Source organism: Teleopsis dalmanni, chromosome 2, assembly GCF_002237135.1.
Source record: "Teleopsis dalmanni isolate 2A chromosome 2, ASM223713v2, whole genome shotgun sequence".
Lineage (NCBI taxonomy): Eukaryota > Metazoa > Arthropoda > Insecta > Diptera > Diopsidae > Teleopsis > Teleopsis dalmanni.
In genome coordinates, this window is record NC_051847.1 from 34,613,785 (window position 1) to 34,640,758 (window position 26,974).

General features: G+C 27.1%; 1 protein-coding gene across 1 annotated transcript in view; it reads left to right on the forward strand.

Annotated features, from left to right (window-relative positions):
* Positions 1 to 1,660: 1,660 nt before the first annotated feature.
* Positions 1,661 to 26,974, forward strand: part of LOC119679413 — a gene marked incomplete at its 5' end in the record, with an annotated part of 72,227 nt that continues 46,913 nt past the window's right edge. Inside the window, 8 exon segments of the mRNA XM_038091758.1 lie at positions 1,661 to 3,555; positions 4,656 to 4,938; positions 5,106 to 5,246; positions 24,647 to 25,059; positions 25,135 to 25,726; positions 25,797 to 25,851; positions 26,401 to 26,520; positions 26,625 to 26,824. Coding sequence (XP_037947686.1) covers positions 1,956 to 3,555; positions 4,656 to 4,938; positions 5,106 to 5,246; positions 24,647 to 25,059; positions 25,135 to 25,726; positions 25,797 to 25,851; positions 26,401 to 26,520; positions 26,625 to 26,824 — 3,404 coding nt within the window.

A 26,974-nucleotide genomic window follows, 5' to 3' on the forward strand; every position in this document is an offset into this window, starting at 1 on the left:
TTTTTTAATTTTTACTTTTTGTGTGTAGTTTAAGGCATTTGACTAAAATATTTCATTAGCATTTTTGAAGTGAAGTTGGCTCTTAAGGTTTTTGTACAAAGTGTGTCGAAGAGCTAACGTTTATCTGTGAAGATATTAAAATATTATTGTAGTTGAGATCTTACTACTTTAACAAATATTTAAAATAAGTGTGAAAAATTACTTATATGTTATTGAAAAAAAAATTTTTTTTTGTGTCAAAGTTTTAATTAAATACTTTAACTTTAGTTAAGAACCCTTGTTAACAAATTTCGAATAAAAAAAAAAACAAAAAATAAATAAAAATAAAATAAAAAATAAGGAAAGATTAAAAAAAAAAAAATAAATAAACAAGCATGATAAAAAATAAAAATAATAAGCAAAAAATAAAGAAACAAAAAATAATAAAAGAATAAAATAAAATAAAAGAAAATAAAAAATAAAATAAAAATTAAAATAAAAAATTGACATGTTCTCCTTGAGTAGTACCGTAAACATTAGCGACCAGCTTAAAACTTTTTGAAAATTTGAAATGTTTAAATTCGAATAGTTATATTCATACTGTTCGAACATAGTAATACAATTTCAAGCACCTATGTATGTATGTATGTAGAATTGTAATAACGACAATAAGGTGGAATTCTTCATATACTCCTAAAGGCCTGATTCATGCTAAAAAAAACAACAAATTTGCTTTATGTTTAAGACTTAAGCAACCAATTTCAAATAAGGGCAAAGAACAAATTTGTTTTTTTATTTAAAAAAATCAGAAGCAACAATTGAAATACTACCACCATGTATAAAAAAAAAAGCAAATTTGCAACAACAACGATGTTGTCCTGTGTATGTAGAATTTTATTTATATTTACAAAGCTTAGACAGTACGAGGGAACTACTGGAAATTAAAATATTGTAAGCTTATTAAATTAAAAAAAATTAATTCAATTAATATTGAAAACATTTTCAATATGTTAAACAGATAAAATTTTATCTACCTTTTTTTTCAACTAGTATAACATTTTGTATTTAAATCACCCTTCATACTCTTGTTTTCAATTTTAATAAATTTAAGTTTTTTTTATAACATTTTTGTATAACATTTTGTATTTAAATCACCCTTCATACTCTTGTTTTCAATTTTAATAAATTTAAATTTTTTTATTTTTATTTGAACTATTTTTGTGAAAAATACCAAGTATAGTATTTCGCTCTAATGGGAATAGTTTTTTTTTCGCAGACATGGAAACAAGCAGGACCTTGAACTTTCATATCTATTTTTCCTTCCCAATATTACTTTTTAATGCATTTAATACAGTATGCAACCAGTCTGAATTTTCTCAGAGATTGTCAGCGCCAGCCAGCTCTTCGACTTTTTAGTTCAAGAAAAAAAAAATTTATTATTTATGACGGCTAAAATTTAATTTTAAAAGCAAGAGAGAAAAAAAAATGTTTTTTTTCACCTTTTGTTTTATTTTTTTTGCTTTATACAAATGAAAAATAATTTTTTGGCGATTTAATGAGTTTTTAGTCTTTACAAAATTGTCAACATTTGTGCACACAAAATTAAAAATTCGTTTAAATTTAAATTTTTTTACAATTAAATGAAATTCTGTCTACAAAATAATTTCGGAAAAAATTTTAGGAAATGTATAAAAAAAACGAAACAACGAAAAACACAACGATACGAAATTTTAAAAAAACTCTATTCCATATAAAAATATTAAGAAACGAAACAAATTTTTTAAAACGAAAAAGTGTTTGAAATTATTTTTACAGTGTAAAGAACTTTTCAAGTACGAAGTACGGATTTATTAGTGTACCAAGTACGAACACATTGAATGCGTCTAGTGTTGCCACATTAAAGAAAAACACTTGTGCATATGTTTAATAAACTTAATAAAATTGTAAATATATAAAATAATCTTCTTCCTGACAAAATGTGGTTTCGTTTATCGGTCGGTGGAAGTAGCAGTGAAGCTAATGACGACGCTACTGCAATAGCAACAGCCAATACAACTGCAACAAAAACAAACACCAACAACAACAACACAAATGAAACATCAAAATTTGAAAAATTCCGACGCGCAAGCTTTCGTCGTAAATCAAGCATACAACAAACACCTTCGACCAGAAAGCGTTCAAAGTCACCTCATTATATATTGCAAAAAACAAAGTCTTCGTCTTTGGAAGAGGCGCCGAACGAAGATGAAGTTGACGAGGGTATTGAAAAAACCATGAATAATATTAATGCAAATGGTGAGATTTATAAAAGTGAGGTGAATATACTTTTGGACTTACCAACATCAAAAGCAGCCAATAAAAAAGCTATTGAGACAAAAGTAGCGAATAAAAAACCTACAATAAAAACGATTAAAACAGAACCGCCAAAAAGAAAATTTTATAAAACATTTGCAACAGCTACAATGAGACGACAAAACTCAGACGAAAGCAACAAAGCAACAACAGTGCCGAATGATTTACTCTCCAAGAGTATCGATTCGAGTAAATCGCATGTTGAGCAAATTGATGATTTGAGTTTTGACACTGATAGTGATACAGACTCCTCAGTTGATGAAGACGACAACGCTACTCGTAAAAAGCAAGACAATTTACCTAGGATTCATGGTAAAGAGAAAATATTGCTAACTGATCCCAAGTATAAACATAATCGTATTGAAAAAAGTGCTTCCAAAACGAAAATTGCTGAAATCGAAAAACGTGAGAGTATCAAACGTTCTCGTAGCGCACGTAAAGTGACTGCGGCTAGTCTACTTGCTGAAGAGAAGAATAATAAAAAAGATAAGAAAGAGAAAAGTATACGTGCTCACGCAAATTTAAATTTGCAGGCACTCGTAAAATTCGTGGTGAATAATAAAAAATTTCTAAATGGTGATGATTTCACACTTATGCGCCGCAAGTCCATATCTGAGGCTGCTTCTAGTGTCTTTGCGGTAGCAGCAAGTTGCAAACCATTACCTATAGCATTGAAGTATTCCTCACAGGATCGTGTAGTAGCTGAAGCTCCCAAAGAGAATGATGCTAAAGCAGAACGTAATGTTATATTAATGAAAAAGCAAAGTTTGAAAAACTCCTTCCGTGATCGTCTTGGCAGTGGAAATAGCAATGATAACAATATTGTTAATAATGCACCCGATAGTAAAGAGCCAGTAAAACAGCGCACAAAAAGTATTGATAAGATATCAAAAATTAAACGTAATAGTTCCAATAGTAGTAAGAGTAGTGGAAATTTTGAGGACGAAGCTTTTTATTCATGTGATGAACAAGATGACGAAATTACTAAGGGAGACAAACAATTATCACAAACTATTGCTGCAGCACAGTCGCTAGTAGAGGTTCAGAAAGAACAAGAGAAACAGAAATCATCTTCCCCTTCTCTTACATCGAGAGTTGCGGCTAAGATCAATGAAACAACAAATAATTATAAAAATCGTAAAGCAGCAGCTGCTGCTAACAAAACAGCTAAAAAACGAAAAAATTCTAATAAACGTCCGGAATTTTACAAACAAATTAGTATTGGTGAGCAAAACTTTATTTAAGGTTCTTACAGTGATTAAAATAACTCGAGATTAATAGATAAAAATAAAGAATTTAGATTAAGATAAGTTAGATAATATAAGAGTAAATACGAGATATAAAAACTTAAAATATGAACATACATAAGAGATTAAAATATATGATTAAAATTTGTGTAAGAGTAATTACAATATAAGATTAAAAGATGATTACTCAAAATTAATAGGTAAAAACATTGATAGGATCAAAAGTAACCATATGAGATTTTTGTTTTTATAAGTAACCACATAAGATTTCAGTTTCTGTAGGTAACCATATTTTTTTTAGATGTGGAATGCTTTATGCATCTTCATACCGACCGTCGTCGGAAGGGTGTGCACAACTCCTTAACATTAAGATGTAGTATACGAATGAAAACACGCCCTCTTCGGAGAGACTTATTCTCCTTTTGGAACCTATTTCGTATTACTTCGAGGCTTGACTTTTCAAGCCATGCTCTTGTGATTTTCGATCTGCGTCCAGACCTCCATTTTTTCACCGCATTTTTTTTGGTGTCTCCACTATTTATTAGTCTAGTTTCTGAATCTCCTTTCTAGGTCTAATTTCTTCACTTAACCATAGGTTAAGTATAGGTAACCATAGGTTGATCATTGGTAACCCTATAAGATTGCCGTTTTTAGAAGTGATTATAATGTTAAATTTAAATTGTTAAAAGGATTAGGTAAATGAAATGAGATTTACATTAAAGATTAAAATTCTTAATTAAAGATCACGATTGGAAAATATGAGATAAAAAATATATATATAATGTAGAAGGAATGTTAAAGACTAAGAAATTAAAAATAATAATTAAGAGTAATTTAATCTTAAATTAATTAAGAATTAAAATTATAATTTGAGTGGTAATAAATAAGCTTAACGAAAGAGCATATTGAATTAAGAGATTAAAAAAACATATTAAGATATTAATATTTAAATTGAGAAGTTTAAAATATATGATTAAACTTTATGTAAGCATGAATAAACATATAATATTTTGTCTCACTAATTTGATTGTATTTATAATTATTTAATTAATTTATTTATTTTTTATTTTTTTACAGAACGCTTACATTCAACGTCTATTGTGCGGCAACCCTCAGACCGTAGGCCGGATGCTGGAAACATTTCACTACGCTCCAATGGTAATACATCACACAACAGTAGCGATTTGCAGAGTTCATTTCATGCAACAACTGCTGATACCAGTGGTGTGGAAACGTCAAGTGGAGCTGGTGCAAGTGGTGGCATTGGCAATGTTGGTGGTGCAACAGCAGCTGGAGCAGCAACAGGCGCCGATGTAAATGCGCAGGACGCAGCAGAGGGTAAAGATGCACGCAGGGAACGGTTAGTAAAAATATAAAATTTTACAGTATTTATTTGATCATTAATTATATTTTTTATTACTTTCACATGTGCTTTTTTCGTCAAAAAATAAAAAAAATTTAAAAAAAAAAAACTAAAACCATTAAATATCTACAATCACATTTTTGCCAAAACAAATAAACATGCAGTTTACATCAGCAACATCAGCAAAATAAGAGCGCCCCCGTTTCAGTTAACCGTTCGGAATCGTATAAGGAACGTTTATCACATAAACGTAATCGCAATAGCAGACGCAAAACATCAGATCCCAGTTTGACATCAAGACCAAAGTAAGTACTATAAAATCTTAATCTTCTTAATCACAGTTTGTTTAGATTAAAAATCGAAATCAATTTGGCGAGAATTTTTTAATAGATTTTTTCTGCAAATAGACACATTTCAAGAATAAAAAAAAATTAAATAAAAATTAATCTTAGTTGGATTAAAAGTTGTGGTGCAAATATTGAGTTTATTCTACGAATTTTGTTAAATATGCATAACGCTATAGATCATTACTTTCATTACAAATATGCTTTAATAGGTCTCCCTTCGTAAGAATCTGTATATTTATTTGGTAATTTTACCTTTCACATATTATATACAATTATTTATTTACTAGTTGTCCTTCTTATTGGAGTCCATTGGCTTTTTTTTTTGCTAATTTTAACTAGGTGTAGTGCTTTCGTAGAAGTTATACTATAATAACAGTGTAATTATTTTATTAAAAATTTACGTATTACCCAGCATAACATTTTAAAACTATTTATTATGATCTTACTGACAGTGGGTAATAATATATATTTACCATAATATAATTCTGATAAAAACACAAGGTAGTTCCTAGCTATGTATGTACTGTTGGGTTCCTTTATTAGAACCTATCACTTATTCTAAATGATCTCACTTTTAACCATTTCGTTAATGCCAAAAATTATTATAATCTTGTTTAGCCAGTAACCTTATAATGCGTTTCTTTAATTAATATATATTGGATGATAGCGGAGTAAAAGGACTTGTAAAGGACTTATAAGCTTTTTAATTTAAAGGCAATAAACTAAAAATATAATAACTTTCTAAAAAATATTTTTAAAATATTTTATTTTATTTAGTTTGTTTAAACTTAAAATATTATGGAATTCTAAAAACTTATAAAATACCAGTTTAAAGTGTTTAATTTGTTTAGTGACCTATAAAGCTGCAATTTGAAGTAAATATTTTTTTTTATTTTAAAATTTTTATGAACATTTCTGTCAATAAATTTTATTTGCTTTTTCCAATTCAATTGAATTTAACCTCAACATTTTCCTTCCTTTTCTACATTAACACTCCTCGATGTTGGGTATTGGCCACCCTCATGGTGTGATTACTACGGTTGACGTCAATGTACTTTATTATTTAAATATATTCGACATTTCCTTTGAGAACAATAAAAATGATTAGTATACAGAAAATAAGTCACTACTTTTTATATATTTTACATTTTCTTGCCAATTTTATAAAATTTCAATAGCAAGAAAATGTAAACAAAACAAATTTGCTATGCCTATTGGGCAGGAAGGATATATATTCTGAGAATAAATTCCATCATATGATTTAACATATGATAATATGTACCGGCATAACAAAAAAATAATAATACTGATTTGTGTTTAAATACATAAACAAAAAATTCCCTACTTTTCAAACATTTTTCAAAAGCTCTTTTTTATGGGATATTCTCATAAAACGTTTGTCTGTCTAGTTATCTAAGGGTCATAGTATTGTACATGTTTTAACTTTTTATAGATAATGATTTAATTATATATTATTCAACTATTCTTGATATATAATATGAATTTAATTAAAATGTTATGTTTTGGATAGTGTATGAACATTTTAAAATATTTAGTTTTGTTCTTAATATTTATGGACATTTGACAATACTCAAAACAGGTGTATGGTTAGCCAAAAATTCAATTAATTAAAAATAATAAAAAATTTTTGTTGTTGACATTCACTACACTTCGATACCATTCTATAGAAAACAATTAATAACTCAGTTTCTTTCGTCATTAGAATTCAATTCAACTTATAATTTATTTTAATACAAACTGCTGGAGGATTATTCTAGTCGACTTTTCATATTCTAAAATTTAATGTATCATTTAGTTACATCTTACCAAGTCATTTTAATTTTGTAACAGCTATGTGCTTGTGCTTTGATTAAACTTTTTTTTTTTAATTTATAAGAGTGCTAAGATATTAGATATTATAGAGATTAAATCTGTTTTCAATATATAAAAACCTTGTCTTTTAAAGTCGGTTTTGTTTTTCGGAAAATTTGTCTTTATCAAGAGAATTCCTAATCTTTTAGTTGGAACTTTCGAGTCAACTGAACTTTACAAAAATAAGTATGAGATGATTGAAACTTTTATTGACAACTAAAATATTTCTGATAAAGAAATTTTTGTTTTTCATATTTTTCCTATTTTTATATTTTAGTACTTTTTGGTAGCACTTTATATTATTTTTTCAATTGTATTTATTTGAAATATCCGAGTAAAAGTATCTAATAATTCACCGTTTATTGGGAACATTTGCTTAACGATTCAATTTTTTCTAAATTAAATTCACAGCCTTTTCCAACATAAAATAAATCAAGACTAAATGTTTAAGAATATTCCTTTTCATCAGAAATAGTTACGGTGTTCATTATCGTAAGTCAAAAAACTGGGTTTTGCTGTTACAGCCCGCAAGGAACTATAACCTGAAAAGAATTACAAAGACACATATATGGGTTATGATGTGGATAGGTATTGGTAGTTAGAGAGAAAAGGGGATTATTTCGAAGTGAGAATAATTGGGCATGGGTGGGAACTAATTTAAAAAGCAATATGGCTGGAAATTGCTTCTTAGTAGAAAACACACTTATATACGACAAATGTCAAAACAAATACGTACCTGTTGTGTAGTCGATTTCGAATTTTGGAAGTGATGAAGGACACCAGTGATGTTGAGTTCAATACTGATTGATTGTTTAAAAATCTATTTAGTTATTTTTATGGGTTCTGTATAAGTATATGAAAACCTCAAGATATTATACACACTTTATTATACTTTATTTTAATTTTTGAACTTTTTTCAGTCTATATTTACGTTTGTAAATATATTTAAAGATATAAAATGCCATCTATTGTATATATATATCTTTTCGATTATATATTTATTAACGATATAAATTTTTATATACGTGTATTAATAAATAAAAACATATTGTATATATTTTATACTATAATGATATATAAGTTACTTTATGAGCTTTTTCTTCCAAACTTTTAAGATAAAAACTTTTTATCAGCAGATAAATTTCCCAGTATTTTTCTTTTTTCGTACAAATATATTTGGTTTTTCCACTTAGTCTTATGGTGAATGTGTGTTTTAAAAGCTTTTATATGGCTTTTTTCTCTTCGTAATTTTTTAAATGAATTTTCCTGCCACCATTGAATTTTCCTTATTCTCTCTTGGCCCACATACAAAATTCTTTTTGTATTTTTCCAAATATTTTAATATCAAAATTTTTAGTTGTCAATGCTGCGTCGTGTACGCAAAGACGCCGCTTTCATTTTCTCCATATAAACTGACGTATATTTTCTTTTTATGGAAAATTGTGCGCGAAACTTTATATAGAAAATATTTAACGTATTTTTGTTTATTTTTTTTATCTATAAAATAATTGAACAGTGCAATGCGCATTCTTGTGAAAATTCCTTTAAATGCAACCACGCAGGATATTTTAGTTTCATACAATGCGCACTTATTTTGCATTAAAGAAAATATTGAAATGGCTGTGAAATAGTTTTGTTAATTTATAAAAAAAAAAATATATATATATAAAATTTTATTAAAAACTAAAATAATTTTTGATAAAAATCTCATTATGAAATTTGAATGGTGTTTAGTTCTTATAATAAATATATATATAAAAATGTGTCTATAAAAGTTTGTATAACGTACATTTATTTTATATATAATCATATATAAAATATGAATTAAAAAATTTTTGTGTATAACAAAAAATTAAAGTCATATTTTATAAAAAATGTAAACCATAAAAATATAAAAAAATTATACAATATATATAAAAATATTTTTATAAAATTCAGCAAAGATATATGCATAATTATGGACTGTTTCTCACCCATCAATAACCGATAAAAATGTTATAAGCTAGCAGTATAATAAGCCTCATATAATAAGCAAATCTAATCGAATAACCCTGTATATTTGAAAATATTCTCTTCCATACTTTGTTATATTTATTAATAAATAAATTTGAGCAAATTTTATATTCTTTTTAAACATTTTTCATTTTATAAAAAAAAATGAGAAAGAAATTTTTTATCCACAACAATTTGTTTTGGTTATGTATAATTTGAGAAATTGCTAGAATTAAAAAAATAGTTAAAAAACACAAAGTTTATAAAATATTTTCTTAATTTTTGTCCTATTTTAAATTTAAAAAACAAGATTAAAAACTGCGAAAAATATTTAAAATATTTTGTGCTGTGTGTGATATATGTAAAATTATGATAAATCGAATAGCAGCGTAAATTTTTCTTCAGACTTTTTTTTTTTTAGTTTAATTTTAGTTCTATTCAAAAATTATAAAAGAGAAAATAAAATTTTTCTTTTAGAGAATTAAAATTCTTTAGCTAACAGAAAAATTATTAATAGTTTAAATGCATTAATATATTATATATGTTAGAGAACATAAGGCTGCATAAAATCAATTTTACATCAAGTAAAGACTGTAAAAACTATCTATAAAATGATTTTTAAACAAAATTTTATATAGAAATAAAAAATCATTTATTAAATAAATAAATAATAAATTTGCTTAAAAATATCCGGTAACCATATTATAAAAAGTCATTTTTGAACAAGTATATATAGGATAGCTTATAAGATATTTAGACATGTTTAAAAGTTGACGTAGAAAATTAAAAAAATATCATTAAAAAATAACAAACTATATTTTCTTTACTTTATAACTTTGGCCTATAAAATTTAATTACAACTACAAACTATATATCAAAAGTAAATACTGAATCGACATCGATTCTCGTCATTAATTAAAAAATTTATTGTTAATATGCAGCAGAGCAGCAGAATTAATTTGAACCGACTTAGATTTGCTTAGTGGGTCCCACAGAGTTGGTTGAACTGTGAAAAATTCTATAAATTTTACAGGAAATAAAAGGAATTAAAGAAAAAAATGAAAACATATTTGCACAATAAAAATGTATCCGAGAGATACATTATTTGCTAGGCAAAAATAATAAATGAAATTTTATTTACGCATTTACAAAAAATTACTACAAAATTTACTACAATGCTTTTCATATACAGTAATGTGTGTATATCTATGTGATATATACACTTAAACAAATACACATTAAGTATAACACTTTAGATAAAACAAAAAATTGACTAAAAAAGTATAAAGTAAATATAGGAAAACATCAAAATAATCACTGTAGGTGTGCCGGTAGGATTAGAGCCAAAATTGCTTAGAATAGTAGTTAATGGTAGTTAACTTACGAACCTACGTTGCATTCAACTCATCAGTGTTTCACAAACTTTTTTGTTTTTTTGCTAAAATTAAAAAAAAAATAATAATAATAGAATAACAAGAAATACAGTAGATACTCACAATTTAAAACAGCTTTTTTCCTCTATAAATTCTATTATTCAAAATTTTTTTGGACGTTTTTCTACTTTAATTATTTTATACACATACAGAGTTCATAATTTTTTGTTGTGGCTACACCTAGTATTAAGACTTAACATCACCCATCACCATTGTGTTCTTAACACACGTATCAGTATAATGCAATTATAAATGGACCCATTGGAATTTCAAGAAATTCCACCAGTAACAATTGAAGCTATACATTTGGATATAGTTTTCTACTTGGGAGGGACCGGGGTTTATCTACTACCTTTAGTGCTCTTTGAGTTACAGCACCTACTTGGAAAATTTAACTCCACACAGAGTAAAACGAATACAGTCATTCTATCTGCGTAAGTTTAGGTTTGAACTACAGCCACTATGATACTTCCCTTAAAGGGGCTAACCTTAATTGGTCAGGACAGTCAAAGCTGTTGGCCCTAACCAGTGAAAAATATACACCTCCGATGGGGTGCTCATTCACTATCATTTATACTCCAAGTAGTATCGGATAGTGTCTACTGGATTTTAGTCGTCTCTTACGACACGTATTCCTTACTTCGGGAATCTTTTAACACTTTTCCCGCGGGGATCTTAACACATAAAATAAAACTTTATTTTGCGTACAATAAGCTGTGATGGTTGTTTATTTTTTTGGTTAAATTGTTGACATATGTTAAATTTGTCGTAGTGTAAATTAAAATATTGGTCATATATGCAGTTATGTTTCCATCATCGGTTTTTCAAGGACCTCAAATTATAAAGCCCCGTAAAGCCCCGTATTTAGTGTGACTTAAAACTGTCCACAGATAAAATAGAGTAAAGGTGCTGATTCACCAACTCAGACATCTGAATATCAATATATATAATTTTAAAGCCATCAATCCATGACAAAATCAAATTCTAATTTCTCGACGTCTTTATATCGAAGTGTTCTTATTTATGAGCGTCCACTGTATGTACTGTATTTTATTAATATTTTTTTTACAAATATTATATTTTTGTTTTTCTTAATTCTACAAATTAGGTCACTACACAATCAAACCATTTATAGTTCGCGCTCCTACTCCTCTTCTACCATAGTTTTCTTGTTTTTTTAAAAATCTTAACATTATCAATTTTCATGGCACATTTACACCGTAGTATATTGAATGACTGCTGAAAGTCAAAAGTATGGAACAAATTTTATTTTTTTACCATTTTAACTCAATTCAACTTTTTTATAAGTCAGTTGTTGTTTTCCATTGTAAGAGCCATCAAAGTATTACCATCACCCATTAAGATACCTTTCCGCCTTTTTTGGTTTTTCTTTTTGGCAAACTTTTAACTTTTCTTTTCTCTCGCATCCAGCTAAAATTGTATTAACTTTTTACTCACAGTAAAGATTGTGTGGTAAAAAGTTTACACAATTTTTTTATATTCCATTTATTCCTTTTATTTGTTTTTAATATTCTTGTTTCTTTACTTGTTTTATTTAATTTACGGAAGTTTGATTTTTCCTTAAACATTATACGCACTTCCTTTTAGTAGAACACCACGAAGATATTGTAAAGAATAATAATTTTCTTTGCAAATGTATTGAAAAAGTTCGAAAGTTGAAATTAACAATGCAGAATCACCTGTTGCATCAAGTTCATTGAACTATAATTATCACAAAAATGCATATATAATAAGAATATTGGACAAATTGTATAATTTTCCAATAATTAGATAAATTTAATATATCTTCATATTTAATAATTGGAACCGCCTCGTCTGTAGTAGTATTTTCATATAAAAACTTAAACCAATCGATTTTAAATTAAAGATGCTTATTATTTCTTTCTTGTGTGCTTTACAAGAGAGGATACCATCATTCAAAGTCTTACCGAGTTCTTTCTCGGTGCCTCTACGATATGCAGGCATCTGTATGCCATTTGGCTACTTTCTACTAAAAGGAAATTCAATTCTAACATTGAAATACCTCGTAGCGATATCAATCTTATGGTAGGTTGACTTACAGTCCATTGTAGATTAGGCAACCATGCTAAAAAATTGAATCTCTCTTGCAATGATATCTGTCTTAGCTATGGGGAAGACGATAAAAATGCCCCTCATCTGATTTGTCTTTGCTTAGCTCATGCACGGCGGCGACTCAATACCTTAGGGTCCCTTTCACTCTCCTTAACCTCTTCTCTCCTCTCCTTATGTGGTCCTCCACTTCTCATATTATTCTATTTCAGCAATCCTACTTATTCATTAATCGAACACCATAGACAGATATAATTCTTAAAATTTTATGCTTAAATTAATATAAAACGAATCAAATTTAAAATATAGGATATGTATTTTAGCGAAAAAAATTAAATCGCAGTTTTTGGAAAATATTAAATTGATTGAATACACATTGATGGACTTATTATATACAATCCTTTAACGCTCTGCTAATACATTTGTTTAGTCTTAGTTGATAAAATACCGAAACAAATTATTAAGTTCAAGGTTTTATTAATAAATAAAGTAAATTATATTTATTCTGAAGAATAGATTTCCGCATTTTCAATTTATAATAATTTGCCTTCAGGTGTCATTTATCAAGTTAATAATTTTACACCTCAAAAAATTCGACGTACTTCTGATGAAATACAAAAATAAATAATGAAAATATGATTTCTGTAAACACTTGAGTTTTCAAAAGAATCAATCAATCTCTGGCATTCTTTAGTTCAATAATTAATTAAATAACAATATTTAGTTTATTAATCTATGCTTTGTTTAAATTGTTTTAATAAATTTCTTTTAAAAAAAAATAGTTGCTTATAATTGGTTCAATTCTATTTAAAAACGAATAGTTCATAGGAAAAATAATTAAAATTTTTTTAACAAAATAGACATATATATCTAAAATGAGGACTATCAATAATGTTATAAATCTTAAAATTTTTAGTGATTTCTGAAAATATTATTGTTTTATGAGATTTAATATTTAATACAAGCGTTTTGTATCTGTGAATGTTTAGATCTACTTATTAGGTGCAGTAAAAAGATAAACATTATTTTGACAATAGATGGCTCCCGCGTTATATAAGAGCGATCGGGTTACGCTAGATGGAGTTAAAAAGATAAGATTCATGACTCAGTTTTGTTCGTGTCAAAAATGGACATTAGTAAAGAGAAAATATCCCATATTTTACAGTTTTTGTTTGATACACACAAAAACGCCCAAAAACATCCAGCTTTGGGCAATAAGAAAGGAATTGTGTTCCATCAAGGCCAGGCCACACACATCAATAATCATGTGTGTTCCACAAAAGACCTGGGAGCTTGTTTGGGAAGTTCTTATGCATTCACCTTAAAGTCCAGAACTGGCATCAAGTGATTATCATCTGTTCCTGTCAATGGCGAACGATTTATTTGGTAAAAAATTCGCTTCAAAAGAGACTGTAAAAATCGATTGTCTCAATTTTTGGTCCATAGGAAAGAGTACTTCTGTAAGAGAGGCATAATGAATTTACCTTCAAAATGGGAACAAGTTGTCGAATAAAACGGCGCATATATGACCTAAATCGGATCATTATACTAAAACTATTATATCCTAATACCGCTCGCTACCCGGTTTCAGTAGTAATGTGGACTTAAATAAATTGCTTTAAATATATTTAATCCCTACTTCTAGTGCCAAAATATAGCGAATATATAAACGCATTTTTTTTAAATATTTTTTTTTATTTATAAAACACCATAATTTTTCCGGTATGTTTTATTTTATTTTGTTTTTTTTTTTACGACTAGACCCAGCTGTATCTTTATTTTTCATTTTGAGTCATATTGTCATATGGAAAATTGTTTTTAATTTTTCTTTGTTGTGTGCACAATATTATTGGTTTTTTTTTATTTTGTTTAAGGTTAAGAAAATAACAGAATACCAATTAAAAAAACAAACAAAATTATTTCGTATTATAAAAACCAAAAAAAGAAAATAATTTTTATAATACAAGTATAACCAAACGAAAAAATTTTGAAAAATAATAAAATTAATTGTATTCAATTTTTGCAATTAAAATTTGCCATAAAACAAAATAAAAATAAATCAAATATAGAGTTTTGAAAACCTCCAGTATTGTGAATTTTAAATAATTTTATACATATATTTTTTTCTCTTATATGCAATAAATTCAATAAACCTTGAAAGAAAAAAAAATATAAAAAAATTTCTATAACAAAAATGCAAATTATAGATGGGCATAAATTATAAAAAAATTAAAAGTTATAGAATATTTTTAATATATAATATACGAAAAATGGTCCATTTGATATATATGTGTATATTGACTATTTTAACAAAAAAATATTAATGAATGAATTTAGAAAAATTATGTATATATATTATATATATACATATGCATTGTACATTCTATGAATGACTTAAAATTGTTTACATATTTCGATTCCAAAATTTCAAATATATTTTTTATAATTGATGGTTTTGAATATTTGAACTTTACTTTTCCACGCATATGTTTCCCAAACAAATGTTTTTCATAAAGGTGGGATTCGTAAACAATTAATATTTTTAATTTTTTTTTTAAAACAAACTTGTGTCAGAATTTCCAATACATGTACTTAATATATTATCTACCTTTATATATGATATATAAAGACATACATGTCTTCATATATGTGTTTGTCTACTCTGCTTAAATTAAATTTCTTGATAATTATCAATGTTTTAATTTTAATAAGACTTCTTAGATGTTACAAAGGACTCAGAGGCAGTCTACATAAAATCTAATATACCAATAATGTACAATACGACCTTAAAACTAACATTACTAGGAAAGATGCCTTAGTACAAATATATTTTTATATGTGTTTATTTTACTATTATAATTTTACATATGAGTGCCTCTTCGATCTAAGAAATATACTAAAATCTCTACCTATATTTGTTTTTAGAACCCAGTTTGTTTTTGATGCTATATTTTTAATTTTTTATAGAGAGGTTTCGACAAGCAATGAACTACAACAACAAAAGAATTCTTGGCTAACCATATAAGTGTTTTGAGTATTGCTAATACCCATTATCAGTAGTCTTGGAATTATTTCTTATATTTGAAACTGCGAATATTTTATTATATGTCATTAGTACCCATTTTTTAATTGTGATAGCGTTACTACTAGATTTTTCAAAAGCCGAAAAAAATTGCACTGAACTTCTATTTTCATTAAAAATGTGGTTAGTGATAAAATGCCACTAAAAAACACTAAAATTTGAAAATAAAATATAATAAAAAATGTGTTACCTAAAAAATAAAAATAAAATAAAATCTAGTTTCTCAATAACACGCTCTAGAACACATTGTTCGAAGTTAAAAGTGCCTGCAAGCAGCACTAAAAAATATGAATTGATTTTAAAAATATGTTTATAGAAACTTTACAAACAAAAGTGCCAATTGGTATCTGGTAAATAAGCCCTGGTTACTTATTCAAAGGCCCCTTAAAATAATTTACAAATCATTATATATTTCATTATAGTATGTTTATATGAAATAATTTGTAATATGATATTATTAGTCCTTAAAATTCAATTCTAAAACTTTATGTTAGGCTCTAATTTAAAGCGATTCAATAAAGTGATTGTTAAATACAAAAAAAGTGCCAGTTAGAAGCACAAAAAAAATTGAACACTGATTTAAAGAAAACTTCTAAAGAAGCTCTACAAACTTTTTTAATACTAACATAAATATAAATCTAAATATTAAGAAAAAATATTTCAGTTCTTTTTAAATAAATTTTAAATTTAAAATACTTTTCAATACTTTTTTTCAAACTATGATGTAAAATAGTCGATTTAAATTTTTATAACAGCACAAAGTGGTCTTCTCTACTCTACCACTTAACTGTGTTCTCACCACAAGATATCATATATTTAGGTTTTATAGAACTTATTTTCAATTATATCAATTCTTTTGTTATGTATATTAGTCAGCTGTATATGCTTTATTTGATTAAATATAAATTCCGGTCGTTTACTTTATACTACACTTTTTTTTCGCAACGATTAAAAATAAATAAACTTCAAAGCAATCATTTCAAAAAACATTTTCATTTCAAAATTTTAAATTTAGTTTCATGAAACATTTAAGTTATATTACATTCTTGAATTTATAGCAACCAATCACACACTGCTCGTTTTCGATGCCTTCCTGGTTTCACCTATTGACACACCTTTCAGAGCCATTATTTTTCTTAGATAACTTCTCCGTGCTGCAATATTGTTGCATGTAAGCCATAAACATGTGTTCACCTTGAAATAATTTTCTTTATATTTTTACATAAAGAATATTTTCTTTTCTTTTTCGCCCCGTTAATGTATTTAAGATACTTTTTTTTCTACTTTTGAGAACAAAATATTGTTTTTACAATTTACTACATTTAAGAACAAAAAAATGCTGAAACGCAATAGTACATTTTACGTTCAATCAAAATTTTGTTTGGTTTGGCCTGTGGTGTAACAAAATTACCTTAAATTTTATTTATTTTTCTTATTTATAAAAAGTTTTTAATTTTTTTTTTTTTTCGTACTTTCACTTAAATATATCATTTTATAATTTCATTTGCGTTATTGAAGTCCATCTATGGATTGGCACAGTTGGTGCAGCTTTTGGTGTCAACTGAACTAAATCAGTAGTTAAGTATATTTAGAGTCAAATATCACAAAGAGACTATTTTTAAGTAGGATACTGGTAAATAATAAAGAATTCCACCAACAACATAATTAATTAATTTTTTCCTGTTTCATCATCAGCAATCTTTGCAAATGTTTTTTGAAATGAATTGTTCATATATAATTTTAGGACCCCCAAGTCATCAAAACTTGAACTTGTAGTCTACCAAATTTAAGGTCATTCTTTGCACCTCTCAGACAAACATAACGAACTAGTATTTTGTCAATATATTGCTGTTTCACAACAGACTCACTTGTTATATTATATTAAAATAAATGCATAAACCACAGCTATATAAATTGCAGTTAACTTTTACAGTAACATTATTTTACATATTTACTTACTTTTTATAAAGAGGTTTTTTTCGAAAAATAGTGAACTACAACAACAAAAATTTATTTATATATTATTTTAATTAATTGAATTTTTGGTTGACCATACAGCTATTTCGAGTATTGCCAAATACCCATCATCAGTGATCTTCGAAATAATTCTTGTATTTAAATATTCGTAAATAATTTTTTGAGACTGCAAGTACCAGGAATCGAACTCGTGTCCTGCTTAATATAGTTAATTTTTTATGAGTCTATTACAAAGAGTTTATCCTTATCATTAAAAAAATTAATTTATTTTTAAAAAAAAACTTAAAAGATTGAAAATATTAAAAGAACTTACACACCTCTTTAATGTATAAAACAACTTTGTATTCTTCTCTCTCTTTCTCTCTAATGTTTTTCTATGATTATTATCTTCCACAGAAAACATTATATTAAATTGGTGCAATTATTTAAAGCTTTTTATGTATAATAAAGGTGTTTCAACTTGTAGACAACCTAAACTATTAGGTTGCCTCTTTACAGTACATTTAATTTTATATTATGTCTCATTTAGTCTGGATTACCTTTGCATTAACTCACTCCACCAGTACATACACTTTTTAATTATTGGGAACAAGGTTGTTCATACATTTACTTCTACCGCCCTGTTTAAATATTTTTTTGGAGACAAAATTTAAAATATTTTTTAAACTTATTTAATGTGTATCAATTAAAGTAGAAATTATATTTTAATATTCCTTATATATTTTTTATGTTGTTATTAACAAAAGCCGAATATGCAAATAAGTTCATCGACTCATGAATTGCTTACAAACGACCAACTAACAACGAGACAGTCTGTCTATTGGGTCATATTATTTCAAGTATGGAATACTATTTATATTTTGTTTTGATAAGATTGTATTGTTGAGTACAATTGAGGTTAATAGGGAGAATTTCAGAATAGTACTTTTATGAGATATTAAATATTAAGCTAAATAAAATTTAACCTAGTTCTGCAAATGAAATAATGAATATTGAGTTATTTCTTTTCACTACATAGAAGTCTAATGTGATTTATGTGGACGAGATGTTATCAAGTTGATATACATTGCGCAGTCTACGTGGTTCCTACAACAAATTAACAATTAATTATTATTAGTTCTTATATTAATGTAATAGATTTTTTATATATATTCAATAAAATGTAAATTTACACTGTGAAAATAACAGTAGATTAAACCAATGTATAAATATATTATGCTCTGGAAGTATTTTTATATAAATTTTTTTATATGTATGTAAGTCATTATAAAGACAAACTTATATACGCATTAGTAAATTTTTAAAAATAACTTTATATTCTGACTTAAATTGTGCAATTAATTTTCCTACAAAAATAAATTCAAGAATTCTATATTTGTAATTTTATTATCATTTTAATATGCATTAATTGCATTTTTCTTTCAATAAAAGACAACGGTTTCAGTGTACCACTCCTTAAGCCAAAGCCTTGCAGTCCTGATATTATTTTTGTTGTGTTTTTGCTACTAATTGCTAATATCAATAGTCAAGAGATGAGCGGAGTGAGTATAACTGCAAATAAATTTGCGACATTGAACTAATTTTTATTGTTTGCTTTTAGGTGCATTAACATGAATAAAATGATTTTTTATTTTTTTGGCGATCTATTAAATATATTTAGCACAATTTTCTACTCAATCATAATTCTTAAATATTAATTTATTAATTGCTGTCTCCATGCATCAGCAATTGTGGAAAATTTCTCAAAGATTTTCCACTTTCCCGTTAACACTTATTTGCGCATTTATTCCATCCTATTTACTTGCCAGTCTGTCTGGCACATTTTCACAACTTCCGCTCAACACTGCTGCACCTTAAACTACTATGCCACACATTTTAGAACTTAATCGACCGGATATTAATTAAAACACAACACTTTTACTACGTTGAATTCAATTTGAAACTATTAGATCCTTTTGCATTTTTATACTCTTTTACACTTTATTTATAATCTCTTCATTTAAAATTTAAGGGTGGCTTTACGGGTTTCAGAGTTCACAGGGTTGTATATAGGTATACTTCTAGTCATAAGAATACGGAACACTAATACTTCAAATCCTTTTTTAATCCCCCTCCCTTTTAGTAATTGATGCGTTTTCTAATCCTTGTAATAGTTCCAAATTTTTAAGATAAATATTTTCGTCCCTAAAAATATGCAATTATTAGTGAAAAAAGCTTGTATGTCCGTTTGCAAATAATTTGTTTATATATTTGTATATGCATGTAAATGTATATTTAAATGTATATACTTTATATAAATAAATTACAATAAAATATATGAATACTATCGACTTTGTTCTGCCAACTTCATGCACCAAATATATTATAAATATGTGTCACAACTATGCAATGCTTAGAAATTAAATTCTGAGGGAGGAGAAGGAGTAGAAATAATTTTTTTATATCTCATTTGGGATTACAAATTAAAATCAAAGAAATTTTATAATTATTACAATAGCAATTTCCAAAAAAAAGTATTGGTACTTACCTGTAGCACAATACGATGCCATTGGGGAATTTACATCAAAGAACTCGGGTTATAAAGATTGCAAGATAAGATCTTTTACTATTGATAAATTTTATTTAAATTTTCATGGATAGTTCAATTTGAAACCCTAGTTTTCCATAGTATAAATATGTAGACGTTTTTCTTTTTTATTTTCACATCTACACAGTTATGTCTTTGTTTTGGTTTCTTTGTTACTGTTATTATTGTTGATGTTATTTTATACAATTGACCGCAATTTTTATGAAAAGATTGCGTATATTAATGCATGTTTTGTCAACAGTTCTAGGGAAAATTCCTAAGTACATATTAAGGTAGAAAGGTTTTTATTAGAGTAAATTGCCAATAATTGTTACATAGTTTGATTTTTGCATCATGTGTAATAAAAGCAGAGAACAAAACATAATATCTTTCAAAGAGGTCAATTATAATTAATTATACTAGTATATTCGTGTAAAAATTATTTAGATTTCATAGTTTGAGACCTTTATTCCATAGTTAATATACAATATAAAATTTATTGGCACAATTTTTCATCTATAAATTAAGAGAATGACGAATGCGATGTATTACTCAGTCTGTTAACAGCAACTGTTTTTGCAATTATACCTTTGATTGCTCTGCGATGTTGTGATTTAGTTTTTGTTCTGTTTTCCAAGTGCCGTGGTTTGTTCCCAAGCTGTACTCTTAAGTCCACATGACGATGCCAATTATATTGCATTTCAAGAGGGTTTGGTATTGTCTTTGAAAACCATATGTTGAGAATACTGTTTTCGGTGCTCTAGTTTTTGATTGAAGTGGTAATCTTTTGATCCTAGTCGTACTGAAACGCATTTCGTATTAAAAATATTATGAATTCATATAAATCACATGTTTACTTCTTAAGTAATCTCTGTAAAAGTCAATGTTCTTAGGTCTTCATTTTCTTGACGATTTTTTTATTTTTAGTCATTGAGAGGCGATTTGCTTAAAAGTGGCAAAATAACTACAATATCTTGGTCTTTTTCGAATCTCTATGTTTTTAATATGCAAGAGTAAATCTTCTGCAACATTCTCTGTTATTCGGCACGAAAATAGGTTATGTATTGTTCTTTTAAGAAAAAAATAGAATTTAAACAGCATTTTTAAACAATAATTATAATTTATGGAAAACAGTAGTTTTAAAGAAATACAAAATCAAAGTTTAATGGGTTATTTGAATTTTTAAGAGAGGATTACAAATACTTCTAATATAATGCCTCTTTACGGACTTACATTGAGTTAGGCTTTACGCGAATAATTTTTTTTTTCTTTTATTGGCTTATTTATTGAATCTTTCTAAATAGAAATTGATAATTTTACAAATCTTAAAAAACTAACATGTGTGCTATCGAACTAGGGTATTCATTTTTATGAATGATTTTCTTTTAAGGTGATTTAGTGTAGTTGCAGAAGACAAGTGTCGAACATGATGATTTGGATGCGACTTGAGTCTCTCACGGAATTTAGGTGTTAGAGAATAACTTCTTCAACAATTGGTAAATTTAGGTCCTTGTGTAGGTTTTTCTTTTTGACATACCACGAATCACACCTATCTTGTTGCAGAATTTTATTTTATACTCTCTGGATTTTTTACAATATATAATAATTACAAAATATTTTAGAAATAATGTCGCTTTTTTAAATTTAAATCTAAAGCGTTCTGCCTTTTTTTTAATTTTTTTTTTTAAGAAATCAACTTTTACTATCTTTTTAAAATCAAAACAAAAATTCAATTCTGTTAAAAGGATTACAACTCACAGAATACAATTATGAATTTTTTTTATAGATATATTTTGTTGTATTCGCACAAAAAAAAAACTTGGCTAAAAACGCTTAAACCACAATTTATATATTTTTTGTATTATTTTTCATTGCAAAAGTGCATTTATGCGCGGTGTGATTTGATGAAGGACATCAACAATATATCAAGTCCAATTTATATAAATACATTTCATGTCCTGTTGGCGTGCACACATAGTAAAAGTTATTGTGCGCTAAAACCCCAAAGCTAAGTAGGTCACATGTCTGTCTTACCTCACCTGTATATTTTTAGTTAGTTTTCTTTTTCCTGGTACAAGTACTAAATGCTTTTTCCAATTGCTCAAATGATGACCATATCGCTGTTAACAATGATGTTAGGTAAATTGCTACATTCATTTCTGGGTGACTTGTCAGAACTGCAAGTTGTCAAGTCGCAGTGGGAGCAACAGGTTCCCACTATTTGTGCATATATTTTTGCAAAAATTTACAAATTAAATATTTACATTATTTTTAACTTTCACAAAAGTGTTAATTTAAAAAAACAATCCAAAACATAAATCAACAAAAAAAAAAATTTTTTTTTACAAAATAAATAGTCCTGTGAATATAAGAAAATTTGTACACAAAATATTTGTCAATCTTTTGGAATATTGGTGTCAGTAAATATTAAATATAAAAAAGCATTTATGAATTTAATTAATACAATATATAAAAATAATATATATATAAATAAAAATGAAAAGTAAAATACGTTATACCAGAAGCAAAAGCTTCAAAGAGATGCTTGGATATAATTATGATAAGTAAGTTACTAGGTTTTAAATAATTTACATCTTTTATTAAGTTTAATTAAATTTTAGTAATTTAAATTTAAATAGGATCGCGAAATTTTATACAACAAATATATTTTACAATTTTGTGAAATTTTCGAATTCTGAAAATACGAAATATATTTAATAATTAATAATAACATTTATTATTATTATACGCTGCTGCTAGTAAGTGTTCTTTATTTAATTGGTAAATGCGACGACTATGGATAAACATCACAACGTCATTAGACAAAAGCTTTCAGACCCCTTCTACTTCGTTAATAAACACATAAAGTAACTTGATTCACTTTTTGGCGATAACCGGAAATAAATACAGTAGATATGTAGAAACTTCATTTCATATACCTAATAGAGGTTGATTGTTTTTTATCAGTATCTTTCAGTTAGATCTTAGGGCGTTTTCGATTGTTAAATCTGGGATTATTTTTTCAATCGAGATGCACTTTTAGTACAATTTCATTTTTGATTGGTAAATGTGGGGCATAATATATAACACTCGAGATTTGATTTATATCCCTCTAGACATTTTGCCAGAGTAGCAATATTACCCTGAAATGAATAGCTGTTTTATGATTTGATTAAGGATTATGTTTACTAATTTATAAGGCCATAAAGAGTGATAAATCAAAGCATGACAACAATTTTGGAATTATGTGCATTGAATTGTTTATTCAGTCGATATTATTTTTTTGTGCTTAATCAAAGTTTCTTAAAATGTTAAGTTTCAAAAGATTGTGGATTTTCAAGTGGCAATGCCTACCGTTAACTTCATCACGAGTTTTGGGTGAAGCAGGCATTAAAGTAATGCCTCAACCATTCTTCAGCTGAGGCATTCTGCCACTTTTATATATTTTTGATACAAATACCCTGACAACGTGTAATGATAGCTTTCATGTTCATAGAAAACCAATTAATTCGTTCTTTTCGTAGAAGATAATATTCAAAAGTCTAAGAGTTATCTTTGTTTCACTTTATAACTATAAGTACTATATACTATATAAGATCGTAAATACCATTATAAAATATTACCGGTGCGGTGTTGCTAATACCTCTGACGGCACTGAACCCTCAATATAGACTGCTGCTTTATATATTTTTTAGTATAAAAATCATAAATTTAAAAAACTTCAACATTTTTATTATAAAAGTTTTTCCCCACTCTAACCAAGATAATCTTTTTATAATGTACCTTTACGTACATTAAAATTACTTGTTATGCAGATGATGAAGATTAAAGCAGAACGAAGGAATGAAAACAAAACTCTTTGAAAGACTTTCACTTTGTAAATATTTTTATAACTGAGATTTTTAAGATGATTATGTACCCAAGTAAACAGGTACTTCAAACTTTTATGGAACTTACAAAGAGTACCTCAAACTTGTTGCATAGTTTGTGCACCTGGAAGTATGCAACAAATAATTGTATGTAGTTAAGTGTTTTAATAGTTTAATGCTTTAAAATGTTTAAATGCCTTTGTATTTTAAACGTTAATAATTTAATTGAAGTGCTGACTTTAGTACTTTAAAATAATGTTATAATAATAAAATTAAAATAAATATTAGTGAAAATGGTTAAAGTCATTATATTCATTGTTTATTTTAAACTATAATCTCTTTAATCATTTATATCTGTTGAAAAAATCCGTTCGCCATATTGTATATTATTTTTTATATTGATATTATACACATTAAACATTTATCTAATAATTAAAGCTTATTAAATTTTTATATATTTTTTATTCTACTTATAGTGATGAGCAAACTGATGTGGGTCTTTCAAATTCCAATTATACAGCAAGTTCCAATTCTAGTCTCTCCTCGGGTGGTGGATCTGAAAGTCCAAGCACTTCAATGGAACAAGTTGGTGGTGCCGGTACTACAACAGCACAAACAACACATTCACATCATCCGCATCATATGCACCAACATAGCCATCAAGATTCATTTCATGGTAGTATTGGTGGTGGTTCTTCGAATGCTAGTTTTTGGGGTGGTAGTATTGGTGGACCCGGTGGTCCAACTATTGGTCAGTTAGCACGTCAATGGAATTTTGAAAGTGATGATGAAGACGATCTCATTGAGGTTGATTGGAGTTCAAATGTAACAGCAGATGTATTATCAGCTTTAGCAGATGCTGAAAAGAAACGACAAGAGATTATAAATGGTAAATATTTTACAATATTCATTCGAATACATCAAAATTAATATTTATATATATAAATTATTTTTTCTTTTATAGAAATTTACCAAACCGAACGTAGTCATGTACGTACACTTAAATTACTCGATCGTCTATTCTTTTGTCCATTACAAGAGAGTGGTGTACTCTCAAATGATCACCTCATGTTACTATTTCCGCCAGCTTTACCTGCTTTACGCGATATGCATAGCAATTTTGAACAAAAACTGAAACAACGTCGTGTTGAACATAACCATGTTGTTTCGCATGTCGGTGACCTCCTTGCCGGTATGTTTGATGGACATTCTGGTGAAGAGTTGCGAGAATATGCTGCAAATTTTTGTGCGCGACAACAAATTGCGCTTGAAGCATTAAAAGAAAAACGACGCAAAGATGAACAATTACAAAAGATACTCTCCAAAGCAGAATCACATAAGGCTTGTCGTCGCTTACAATTGAAAGATTTGTTACCGACAGTATTGCAACGTCTCACAAAATATCCTCTGCTGTTTGAAAATCTCTATAAGGTGACAATACGTGTGGTGCCTGAAAATGCAACTGAAGCTGATGCCATACAACGTGCGTTAGAATCATCAAAAAAGATACTTGTTGATGTTAATCAGGCTGTCAAGACTGCGGAAGATGCGCATAAGTATGAAATAAAACCATTATAAATGTTCTTTAAATGTATATTAATTAATGTTTGTTTTATATTATATTAGATTACAAAATATACAGCGCAAACTGGACAAGTCTTTCGATAAAGATGAATTTAAGGTATGTAAAAATATGTCGTATACTTACTACGTAAGAAAGTTTTTGACTTGTTTATTATATTTAATTTTCTGCTATTAACTAGTAATGCTGACTAAGTCAACTTTTGTTATTATAAATATATTTTTTTTTAGAGAGCTTTCGAACAGTACTGTATTGCAACAACATAAATTTTTGTTTATTTTTAATTAATAGAATTTTTGGTTGACCATACAGCTGTTTCGAGTATTGCCAAATACTCATTATCAGTGGTCTTGAAATAAAGTACTGTTCGAAACATCTCCATTACATACAATAATATAAATTAAGTAAAATAGTCACTACCGTCATAACTGACATTAAAATCAAATTAAATTTTTCTTTTTTAATAAATACAAATGTTATAAGAATTTATGAGCCATTTACAAACATTCATATAAATAATAATTTTCAATTAATTGACGTCATTAATTTTAATTATATATTGTATGTTACAATATATAGAATTTTTTTTTTTTTTAATTTTAAAATCTTTATATATTTTAATAACATTTATCTTATTTCTATTTACAGAATTTGGATTTGACGCAATATCGTCTCATACACGATGGCAGTTTAACAATGAAAAAGAATCCTAGCATACAATTGCATGGTTTATTATTCGACAGTATGATTGTTTTGCTGACAAAACAGGTTAGATATCTCAATAAATATCTTGTACGCTTTTGTTTATTAAATAAATTAAATTTATTTTCATATTTCTTCATGCACAACATACACTTTATTACTGCTAACAGGACGATAAATATTCGTTGAAATATTTGCATGCAGCACGCAACACTGAAGTCAATAATAAACCTGTCAGACCGATTATGAATATCGATTCAGAGACTTTGGTACGTCAAGAGGCTGCCGATAAGAATTCATTCTTTTTGATTAAGACAAGAACATCACAAATGCTCGAGTTACGAGCTCCAAGTAGTTCAGAGTGTAAAACGTGAGTAGTTATAAATAAAAAATACTTATATTACTTTATATTTAATACCGTATTGAAAAGTTTGAAGTGAAAAGTATTAAGTAAAGAAACTTGCAAAGTAAAAGAAAATGTAATAAATTTATAGAAAATGGACAATGCCATCTCAATTGA